We start from the raw sequence: 12,551 nt of genomic DNA, 5'->3' as shown, positions 1-12,551 counted from the left end.
TCCCACGCATAAAACTCTGCCGCATGGGCGGACGCTCCTTCAGGTTCCTGGGAGCCAAGATGTGGAACGAACTACCACATCATATTCGCGAGATAGACAACCTATCTGCCTTCCGGAAGGCAGTGAAAACTCTTCTATTCCCTTGCCCGTAAACTTTCCTCCGTCCTCGGACCCTCTAGCTCAGGATCGGATCTGGGTTTCAGCGCCGGGACGGCTCATTGCCGGGGCAGCTGTTGCGCTTCACCAAAACAATAAGATAAGATAAGATAAGAGTATAGTGCCGTAGAGTGCAGTGGCATAGAGTGCAGTAGGGTAGAGTGGAGTAGCATAGAGTGTAGTAGTGCAGAGTAGAGTGGCTTAGAGTTCAGTGGCAGAGAATGCAGTGTTAAAGAGTAGAGTGTCGGTGTGCAGTGGTGTAGAATGGAGTAGAGTAGCATTGAGAGCAATGGCGTAGAGTACAGTGATGCAGAGTGGTGTGTAGTGGTGTACAGTGCAGTGACATAGAGTGTAGTTGTGTAGAGTCCATTGGTGTAGGGTGCAGTGGTTAAGAGGGGGAACAGCCATTACAACGCGGTTTTTACCACGCAGTGCAGTTACATCGCATGCGTTACAACGCATGCGATGTTACAACGCTATGCCATTACAACGCAAGTCTGTACATCGACTTGCGCTAGATGGCGTGCTAACATTACAAATAGTGTAGTTTACTATCCCAACACCTTCCCTACTGTTAAGTGGACTGGAGTTGGAATAGTAATTTACACTTTTTTAATGTTAGCACGCCATCTAGCGCAAGTCGATGTAAAGACTTGCGTTGGAATGGCATAGCGTTGTAACATCGCATGCGTTGTAACGCATGCGATGTAACTGCACGCGTGGTAAAAACCCGCGTTGTAATGTCATACATCCGGTTAAGAGTAGAGTGACACAGAGTGCAGTGGCATGGAATGGAGGGCCGCAGAGTGGGGTAGAGTTGCGTAGAGTGTAGTGTCATAGAATGGAAGATTGTAGAGTGGAGTAGAGTGACGTAGAGTGGCGTAGAGTGCAGTAGTGTAGAGTAGATTGTTTCAGAGTAGAATGAAGTGGCGTAGAGTGGATTGATGCAGTGTAGAGTGCAGTTTCATAGAGTGGCATAGAGTGTAATGGCATAGATTAAAGTGGTGGGTGTAGAGGGCAGTGGCATAGAGTGCAGAGTAGTGAAGAGTAGATTGGGGTGTGTACAGTAGATTGGCATAAAGTGCAGGGGCATAGAGTTGAGTGTCACAGAGTAAAGTGCATTGGCATAGAGAGTATTGGCATAGAGTGCAGTGGCATGGAGTGCAGTGCTGCAGGGTGGTGTAGAGTGGAATTGTGCTGATTAGATTGGTGTGGCCAAGACTGGAGTGATGTTGAGTGCAGTGGGAAATAATGCAGTGGTTTAGAGTAGAGTGGCAAATAGTGCATTACTATAAAGTGAAGTGGTGCAGAGTGCAGTGGAGTGGTGTACAGTGGAGTGGTGCAGAGTAGAGTGCAGGGGTGTGGAGTAATGCAGAGTAGAGTGAAGTGGCATAGAGTGAAGTATTCATGGTGTGGTAGCACACTGCAATTACAAATACACATTTTCAATTCAAATGCCCATTTTATTTCCACAGACATACAGTTTTACTAATAAAACGATACAGTGCACAGATGAAAATGTGTGGAAAGGGCATCACCTTGTGTAATGATTTGTTTTGATCATATTAAACTATTTGTTTCCAACACACTTCAGAAAGAACAAAAAATGTGATTTGTTTGTATTCCTAATTCTGATGTATTCTGAAATACTTGCGCAGTTCATTTAAATGTTGTCCTGTGCTAGAAGAAAACTCCTTCCTACCCCCAGTATCCAGCAAGATTGTCACATAAATCCTCTCACTTTGAAGTCAGAGAAAGAAAAGTAAACAAGCAACCTCGGAAGACGGTGCCTGACATTTGACCTTGGTCTGTGAATGCACAGCAAATGTGCCAAGATAACAACAATATTTAAAGGCCTTTTTAAAGAAAGCAAGTGCGTGGAAGAATACAGTAAACACGGTTCAGGTAACGAGAGGGACATACTGATTATGGAAACCTAAAGCAAATAAAGCCAGCAAATAGAAAGCCAGAAATGTGAGTTACAAACCACAAAACATGGTAATCAACGAGAAGAATGCATTCCAAGGTCAACTTTCTGAAAGCCTCAAGATGTCTTTAACAAACCAGACATCTGCGCTCTCTGGTAGGTTTTGACCTAAAAAATTGGTTTTCTAACAATATCAGCAGTGTATATTTGGTCTTCTAGACCTCAAAAAGTTTTTGGGAAATGTATTAAACCTTTATAGGTTCCTTTTGAAACGAATTTCTTTATGTGATATAGTAGCAACGAATGACAGTCATCATGTGCATTCTCATGAGTTATATGATGTTAATAAATAATTCATCTATACTTCCTTATATATACTTGCCTTCGAGATACTTAGACGTTATTCTGGTCAAGATATTTTGACAGTACAAAGCTCATTATTGTTGTAGAACACCTATCTGGGGACGCATTCTTTAAGGCATCACACGCCTGTGCTGAGTGAATCTTTAGGTTGGAATGGGTTCAGTAAACATGCCTGCTTGTTAAGGGTGTTCACTGTTCTAATCCCAGCCATCTATCAAAAGAAGCACATTTCGGTCAGGCCAGGAACCTCAGAAGTTCAAACTCCCTCCTACTCATCCTGCCAAAAACTCAAAAACAAAAAAATGCAGCTCGATCCTTCACCGGAAGCGCGCCCAAAATCTGAAACTCCATTCCCCCTCACATCAGAATTATTCCCTCTTTTGTAAAATTCATAAGCCAACTCAAAATCCTGATCCTCAACCGCTCCCTAGGGAGTTGATAGGAGCAATCGGAGCGGGGTAACAAACACCTCGCACTGCTCCATCATTATGAAGCAGATGTCCCATGACTACGAAGCAGACCCCTCAACCAGCGTCCTGCAATGTTAATGCGTCGTTCTTTTGTCTCGTGTGTTGTGAATCTCTGCAATGTATCTTCTGTAAAGAGCTCCGATACCCTCGGGTCAGGCCAGCGCTAAATAAAACTTCTTAAATAAATAAATACATTTCCAGTTCACTTGTTTTCAGAAGTGACAAAAATGGCTATTTTGCTGGTGGTGAGGAGGGCTGGGGCAGGAGGGATAGGATAGGGGTAGTTGACTATTTGCCTTCTTGGCTCCTTCAGATTTAATGACTCCGCCATATATTGCCTTTTGGGTGGAAATGATAGTGCTTTAGAGGTCATGATTTCGAATCCCGGCAAGGTCAACTCAGAAATTTGAGGTAGGTAAAATCAGTACTATGAAAGTGGGTAATAGCGAATGTCGCTATTTAATGTGCTTAGAAACGGTAGATGGGGGCATTATTATTCCTTGAAGCAACACTGCCTTTAGCAGTATTTTTTGTAAACGGGACTATTCAAGTGTGATTTTTAATGCAAAGGTATAAACATAAATCATTTGCAACTTGCTTCTCAAACAGACGAGGGGAGCAGTGGGAGGAGTCAGCCCTGAAAAGAGGAACCTGATGACAAACGTTGAAGGCATGGTATGCTAATTAACAATTTGCCACACCAACATGCCAGCACATTGCAGATGATGAACATAAAATCAAGCACAGAGCATGTAACCATGCGGCAGTTGGAAAATAATGTACCGTTTAATCACCAGAGACATTTCACAAGTAGCTGCGTAATGGCAGGCTGAGCATCGTCAGACACCCAAAAGCGGCTGGGAAAACAGACCGAGCCATAAAACAGAGCCCTGATCCCACAGTAAACAGTAATGACACAGTAGATTCAAGCTGGAACCAGTCAGCTCTGCCTCCACATAGCTGTCTGTGGTTCTGCCTGCTTGTCTGCCTGCCTCCCTGTCTGCCTGCCTCTATCTATCTATCTATCTATCTATCTATCTATCTATCTATCTATCTATCTATCTATCTATCTATCTATCTATCTATCTATCTATCTATCTATCTATCTATCTATCTATCTATCTATCTATCTATCTGTCTGTCTGTCTGTCTGTCTGTCTGTCTGTCTGTCTGTCTGTCTGTCTGTCTGTCTGTCTGTCTGTCTGTCTCTCTGTCTATCTGTCTCTCTGTCTGTCTGTCTGTCTGTCTATCTATCTATCTATCTATCTATCTATCTATCTATCTATCTATCTATCTATCTATCTATCTAGCTATCGATCGATCTATCCATCTTTTTATCTATCTATCTTTCTCAAACAAGCTATCTGTTTGTCTAACCATGTCTACACCTTAACACTCTGGCTGGCTACTTGCCCAAGTCTGTCTATCTTTCTGTTCTATATCCACTGCATTTTCCATCACTATAATCGCTTCTATGGTACCTATTTGGCCCTCGGTGTTTCTATGACATTCTTTGTATCTGCCGGCGCTGGTCTGCCCATTTGCTAATCTATATACCTATATTTTGTCACTCCTTCACTCAATTTTGCCATCTCTAATTCCGAATATATATATATCAACCTGTAGCTCTAGGCTTAAGTATGATTTTATTTTCTTTCTATTTGATATATTTAGATGCCAACACCTTATGGTAATCTGTAAGCATTTCCTAAGTAATTGACTGCTGGGTTAAAATTTATAGTCTTGGTCCCACCATTTTTTGGATCTGATATGACAACATTATTCTTTTCTCTGGTGGGCTGTTGGTACTCCATAGCGTAGATATAGGCATTGCGTCTGCCATTAGAATTGCGGCTTCTTGAGTCCTTTCATTTGGCTGCTATTCATGACTCCACTGGATTTTCCAGCTTTGATATTAGTTCATTATGAAGGCTTTGGTGAGTACTTGGCTCTCCAGACCTGATATTGGCTTATGCCTTATCACTCCAGTGAAGTGAAAGTTTTCAATATTTCTAATTACCATCTTACTTATGACTCTTGTGAGTTGCTTGTTCTTCAGATCTGAAATTAAGTATAGCTCCAGTGAGTTGAGTGAGATTCATATATATTGATTTTAGAGCATTTTGGGTTCTCTAGATATGATTTTGGCATGCTACTTATGGCTTAGGCTAGAAGTGGGTTCTCCAGATCTGATATTGACATTTTATGCTCTGCTCTGGTGAGCTGTGGGTTCTCTTAATCTGAAATTGGCATCTTACCTACAACTTGAATGAGATGAGGGTCTTCAAGATATTATTGACATGTCATTTATGGGTCTAGTGAAGTGAAATATTCCAGAGTACAGCGAAGCTTTGCACGATGAAGGTGGGGATTGTGTTAAGAATATTCCAGCAGGCAAGACCTTCGAACAGAGCCACGATGGACTCTCTGTCAACTCTTCATGTTGATGTCATCTCAATATCACTCCTCCGGTGAGCCCCTGCTTCACATCCAGACAGCACCCAGACAGAACATGTGTGCGGGAGCACAGAATGAAGCGAGATTTATCTGACGTCTGTCACATTGAGAAGAACGATGATCTCCTAAAACCAAGCTGTCATTCACTAATTTAAAATATCACCACCAGCGCTTGTGCCAGCAAGGACATCCCCACTGGCCTGCACGCATACATGCGCAGGAGCCTTGTGAAGGCGCCGTACTGCACATATGGAAACAGTGTCAGCCATCACCTCATTTATGGAAGGCAACAAATGCTCACGTACGTTTCACCCCCTTAATTTGCTTCCCCTACAAGCACCGAGGAATTCTTCCTTTTTACACGTGGATGTAGCACCGCCCTGAAGACGCCAAACATCACAGCGCTGCCTAACACCACAGATCAAAGCCTCATGTCAAAAATGTCAAATATATCATTTTATGTCTAGGAGACTTGGCTGCCGTCAGAAACTGCTCTGGTCAACCTGCTACAAACCCAACTCCGTCTCCTACCTCCATGTACACAGCAACCCATCACCCCCAACAAACTATGTGACCAGTGGAACCTGTGGGAATTCACATACAAGATCATATACAACCATAACTGAATAATGCTTTGAAGCTGGAAGAGCAGAGTGCTAATACTACAAGAATGTGGTGCTTTTCAGTGATGGCACCTGTGCAAAACCAAAGAGCCTTGTTCCCTCCTAATTCACACAGGTCAATGTTTCCAAGAGTGTCTACATGGTGCGAGGCTGCTTCAGATGGTTTGAAGACCAGAGTAGCACTCCCTCACCCCACCCCCCACCCCCTAAAAAACAATCTGTCAAAACAGTCTGAGACCGTCTCCATAAATAGTCCCATTTTCTGATGTCACAAAACCCCTGGGCAGCCGGCTCAACCTTTGCCCTTAGCCACTCAGCCAGCTCTCTAGTCAAATGTGACAGCGTGTACCAAGAGGTGCCAGCCTGCGCATCTAGAGGGGCGGCTGGGTCCTCGCGCCCCTGAGAAGGCGGCTCTCACCCTGAATCATAAACACATACAGACAGGGCACATTGCACAGGCTCTTGCAGGTCAAACATGGAAAATACATCCTACAGTCATAGGCAGAGCAATCTAACAAACAGATGTTAGTTTCCAAGAAACCTCAGACAGCATAATTCACAACAGACCAGTCTGTGCTGCCTGGAGCAGTCCTGCCTTTTCTTCACTGACATTAAAAGCCTAGATTGGAAGTTAGACCATTATAACCATGCCCTCAAAAACACAAGCTTCCAGCTGTGGCATTCATATTTAATAATGCCATATTTATTTATCTATATTTACCACAATAATGATCTTGGGAACAACGAATCCCGCAATGAACGCAGACTAAATGCTATGCACTATAAACACCCAAAGACACAGAGAGGAAAATGGCACTTACAAATAGCACCTTCTGCAAGCCATCCTTCTGGGGGTCAGTGCGTTGTGTCTGCGCAGCCGGAGCAGGGCAGGTCGGTTCTGTGAGCAGCGACGGTAGTCCCCAAAATCGCATTCACAGCCTCCTCATGCTCATTCAAGCTTGATCACAGAGGAGCAGCACAGACAAGCCAGCCTGTGATGCAATCAGCATCAAGCTCTGCACACGATGAACCCACAGGCACTGGGGGGTTATGCATACGAGAGCAAAATGTCTCTCTGAGGAGGCAGGTTACTAGACGTGCAAGCTGCCTGGGGCACGCCCAACCGCGTCGACGCCGCTCCCGGCTCTCTGATCATATTTTGAGAGAACGTGCGTTTAGCAGTCATCGATTTCCATCATCTGTATGTCGTTTCTGATTTAATAAATGAATGAAAATATAGTAGAATTCACCATCTCTCTGCCAGCATCATAGTACAGTCCAAGGCAGGGGGAAGCGATTGGCCCCTTTATCTCCTTGGCAACAGCAGCATCTGTGAAGGCGCATAGTATTCCCTCTTCCCTGCAAAGTCACACACTCTGATATGAACTGATACAATCCTCGGAATAATGAGCAGGAAGGGGAACAACAGGAGAAATCCCAGGTTCATTTTAGAGCCTGCCTCCAAGGGGAAAGTGTTCCTGTATTTAAAAGCATTTTCTCCACATCCTTCCATTTGGCTCTGGCGCTTTTGAATAATGCAAAGCAGTTTGGGTAAACAGGTATTCAGCCGCAGCAACAATGTGCTCGATTTAAAAGCTAGGGTCTATGGGGGCGGGGCACATGCATCAATGTAGGCTTTTGCGATTCCTTAATTGCGATTATTAAGGAATGGCAATTAAGGAATTGCAAAAGCCTATGCATGTAGGAATCGCTATAAAATGAGCGATTCCCAAACATTCCTTAATTGCGAGTCACAAATTGAGAGTCGCAATTAAGGAATGCAGATTGCAGCGCAATTCGCGAGTACCAATAGGTACTCGCAAATTGCCCATGCATTTTCAAGGGTGCAAGGGTGTCAAAAGGACACCCTGTTGCACCCCTGAAATTGATCTGTTCACACATGTTGCGCACACACATGCCCCACGGCCATGTGTGTGTGTAACCTACAACTTTGAAAAATGCACTTTAGTGCATTTTTCAAAGTTTTTGCAAATTACCATCAAGTTCAAATTGATGGTAATCTGCGCCACCTATTAGCGAAATCGTTGTTTGCGATTCCATTATGCATTGCAATTAAGGAATCGTAATTTGCGATTCCGTAAATATAATCGCAATTTAAGAAATCTCAATAAATTGCGATTTCTTAAATTGCGAGAGCCTTACAGTTTGATGCATCGGCGAAGCCCTTTTTGTGGGTGCAAATGGACGATTTTTGTGAATGGCACTGTTTGCGCTCGTAAAAAAAGTTGATGCATGTGCTTGTATGTTTCTCTTTTTGTAACTGCCCATATAAAAGAGCCATGCATAGTTTCTCTGTGTTCCTAAAAAATAATAATAATATTAAAAAATAAATGTGACACCCCCAAACCTGACAACTATAACAACATGTTTTAAGAATTCAATATCTAGAAAATCTGGATTATTTATTATAAAGAGCAAATTAAGACATTATTTGTACAAAACTGGTCTAACATTGTGGAAACTACTACCCCAGCTATTTCTTGGGTGGAAGTTTAACACACAGCCCAATTATTAATTTAGAACTGCAAAAATTGGATGTTTTTGATATATGCCATACAATGCCCTCAAAATAGATTTTTGTAAAACGAGACGTCATCTACTTACATAACATTATGTGTATTTTTGTGGCATGAATGTGCTCATTAATTGGTACACATCTGCTCATATTCACTCAGCAGACATTATCCAAGAGGCCTGAATTGCAAGTCTATGGGCCAGATGTGCTAAAATAGGATTTCCCAAAAACTGGTTTGCAATTTGCACACTAACGTTTTGCAAATCCTACGATATTTCATAATAAATCAGTTCACAAAATACCAAATCGCAGTGGGTCGCATTTTGAACTACCTTATGAAAGTTAATTGCGACCCACTACGATTTGCTGCCATCACACGGATGGTGGCAGGTTGGGATCAACAGACCACCAAGTCTGTGGTTGCTTTAAATAAAGCAATAATTTTTTAAAAAATGCAGCCCATTTTACCTTAAAAAAAGACAAGCTTTTATGATGGATAGACCCCTGCCTAATCCCAAAAATGTTTTTGGGCCATTCACAAAAGGGAACCGTTTCCTCGTTGTGAACGAGTTACCACTACCTTTAAATAGTCAGCAAAATATTAATGTTTTATGACCAGATTTCAGACGCAAAACATAAATACATATCATCAGGAATTGCGAAACACGCCACTTCCAATAGCAATTTCCAACAGTTTCCTAAACCCATTAAGTGATTCGGTCACATGTTTTAGAGTCGCTAAATGGGTCTAGTCCATCCGAAAAACATATTTTCTTGTTGCAAGGGGTTTGTGACCAGAAAATGCATTTGTATAATTGGCCCTCTATATCTTATGATGAAACTGCAATTTTTAGTGTGCAAAAAAATAGTAGCGAGGTTCACACAATTATCGATGAAGCCATGTCAAATGATCAATTGCTAATAAAAATGTAAAAGGCCGAATTTTTTGGTAGTTGCATACAGCATGGTTTTTGATGTGTGCAAATACAAAACTACAGAATGATCCAACCTGCATTTTGTACTGTGATTCGATTCTGAATATATAGTTTTAAAAATTGAAACAGCATCTAACTAAAGCATATTTATATACAACAGCTTCTGTCCTGAACTGCAATAAACCCAACCAGCTGTGATATACCTCACCAATGCGTTAAATTACACTTTGTTATATCTCCCTTGCATCAAATAACAATTCTGTTTACGTCACTTCATGCTACGAAGATAGAGTTAGATAAGGCACTCTCAGAACTTGGTTTTAGACATTGAGAGACTGGTAGGATTCCATTCAAGTACTTGAGAATCCCACTGCTTTCATTTTGCCCTGCAGTTTCAATTGTCAGCTATATTTAAACACAGCTAGACTGCATTATCCTCCCATAACATCTTCTTTGCCTATCATCCAAGTGCTCACCTTTGAAATCTTTGGAAGAGCCTCGCTTAAGCCACTGAGCAGAACAATATTGGAGGGCACACATGGCAGCAACCATTTCTTTCACCCAGACTCTCTGGATGGACACATACTCCCAGTAGCCTGTGTCAAGAGTAACCGTAGCCCCTTTCAATATACCAAGTAGGTCCCTCGAATGGCTTCTGGCTGTTAGTGGCATGCACTCAGATTCCATTTGGCCATCAAGTTGGGTGCAAATACAGAACATGCCACAATGCACACAGGGCTTTCCATCATACCGTACAACCCCAGAGTAGCTTCATTGAGTGGTGCACAATATCAGTATTAGACCTGTCATCCTTAGGGTGGTCTTCCCCCAGACCTTTTGCCTGCTTTTCTCCTGTTTTTGCTGTATCTTTAAGATGGTCTCATGCCTCTGAGCACTTTACCACTGCTAACCAGTGCTAAAGTGCATGTTTTTCTCTCCTAAACACAGTGACCTTGGTGTATACCCAATTGACAATAATTTGCTTGGGGAAGGTCGTGTGTTTCGTTAGCTGTCAGATGCCGTTGACGCTGCCCGGGAGCCCTGGTTACGTCTGAACCACTGTCCACTCTGATTCTTCAGATATTGATAAGAAAATCCTCATTCAAGCACCGGTTTTCAACACCTAATGGAGCCACGTGGGCCCATTCCACATATCGTCCAGCATGATTCATCCCTGCTGATGCTGGTGTAAGCCCATCCCCCTTGTTGGTCCTGAAGTAGACCCCGCTTCCAAGAATTCACAATTTCTGCCTCGATTAGGGGTCGAAACGTCGACTATCTCCTTGTTTGTTTCCAATACATGAGACTGACAGTGATTATACAACTGCTTTCGTTGTTCATGTTATTGCATTTGTGTGTATTGCCATTTAAGTGGCAGGTTAGGTCTTCAAATTGATTTTGGATGTTCTTAAACACACGACCTTCCCCTTCACATCGTTTGCACTTATCCCTATTTTATGTTGCACTTATCACTTTACTTACACCCTTATAAATTGAAAATGATGATTTTGACATGCTTTTGTCTGTTGATCAGGTTGATATGTTGACCTTTTTATAAAGCTCAAATGAATAAATCCAGACATTTATGTATCTCAATAGGTGCTGTCATAATTTTTGTTTAAGTTTACACAACAAACGTGTGTTCTAATTGAGTCAAATTACTCCACTGTGACTGTCTTTTTATGTACCAATATATATACCCGAGTCCAGTGGTCTACCGGGTTACCCCATTGATATATAACTACTCCAGGTAGCCATAAGGGCAGGGTGCTGTGTAAGTGAAAGGTAGGCCATGTACTATTATGTTTAGCATGTCCTGGTAGTGACAAACAGCTTAATTTGTTTTTCACTACTGTGAGGCCTGCTACCTCTCATAGGCTAGAATTGGGAATTCCTAAACACACTTTTAAGCTGTAGTTCCGGATTAGAGAGAAGTAGCTGCATCATGTTTTATATCTGAAATGGTAATGATAAATCATCTTTCCTGGTGAAGTTAGATTTAACAATCCTATTTTAGAAATGCCACTTTTAGAAAGTGGACATTTCTCTGCTCTTACTGCTGTGTGTGCCTTGCAGCCTGTCTCCAACACATGTCTGAGGTGGGTGCCAGCTACACTTTGAGCATTCCCTCTAGACAGCCACAAATACAAAAAGGGTGGGTGTGACAGAGAACTCGTCTGCATTCTGATAGCTCTGCCTGGTCAGGAAGAGAGTGGGGGAGCTGACAATTACACCTGAATAGGCAGTTTTCTGTTTCCCACAAAATGAATGATTAATCCCTACTAATAGCTTGGAGCCAGGGCTGAGAGGAAAGGGAGACCTATCCATTTCAAGGGCCTGTTTTGAAGTCACCCCCACTTCAAAGGCTCAGCTGGGTAGACGTACTGGGCCCCAGACCCTACCAAAACAGTACACTACTGGACCTGTGAAGAATTCTGCGAGAAGTAAAGACTGCAGTGCCCCATGGATTGCCGCTCTGCTTAACTGCTGCTCCCGAAGAATTGCTTTGCTGTGCTGCCCTGCTGCCTGCTGGTCGCTGCGCTACTGAGGACAAGGATTGAACCCATTTTACTTGAACCCAGAGTGACACCAAGGACTTGCTGGCTTGCTCCCCGTTCTGAAATCTCAGGGCCATCAAAGGTTTCCTTCAACTATGCAACAGCACCTAAATTCTGCCATCTGTGAGTCCTGCCCTACCAAGTGGTACTAATCAAGTCCTGGGCCCTTGAAAGGTGACTTCTTCTGTACAGAACCATCAAAAGTGTCGCAGTGCCGAGTTTGCGCTGATCGGAACTGACACATTGCCCTTTGACGCCGACTCAGGAGCCAATCGTCAAAATTGCTGCGACGGACTGTGTGACTCGATGATGACAGACAGCACGGCTTGATGAGAACACAGTGCCTGCACTGTAATGGGGTTCGTTGACGAAGCACTCATCGCCTGCGCAGATCATAACTGACGCATTGAGTCTTTAGAAGTTGATGCTAGCTCCATCCAAGGTACTTTTCAGTGAGTCCTGTAGCCAGCCTGCCTTTCATCGTGGTCGGCCTGAAATATGGATTTACCCCAGTCCAGCGTGACCT

At 43.0% G+C, this 12,551-nt stretch overlaps 1 protein-coding gene across 2 annotated transcripts in view; it reads right to left on the bottom strand.

Annotated features, from left to right (window-relative positions):
- The window catches only part of IQSEC1 (IQ motif and Sec7 domain ArfGEF 1), a 787,671-nt gene extending 780,671 nt beyond the window's left edge, over positions 1 to 7,000 (bottom strand). For both annotated transcript variants that reach the window (XM_085624821.1, XM_085624830.1), the window contains exon 1: positions 6,818 to 7,000. In XM_085624821.1, coding sequence (XP_085480947.1) covers positions 6,818 to 6,840 — 23 coding nt within the window. In that variant the 5' untranslated portion in view covers positions 6,841 to 7,000. The remainder of the gene's footprint in view (positions 1 to 6,817) is intronic.
- Between the last annotated feature and the right edge of the window lie 5,551 nt (positions 7,001 to 12,551).

Source organism: Triturus cristatus, chromosome 9 (genome assembly GCF_964204655.1).
Source record: "Triturus cristatus chromosome 9, aTriCri1.1, whole genome shotgun sequence".
Lineage (NCBI taxonomy): Eukaryota > Metazoa > Chordata > Amphibia > Caudata > Salamandridae > Triturus > Triturus cristatus.
This window is presented reverse-complemented; position numbering and strand designations above follow the sequence as displayed.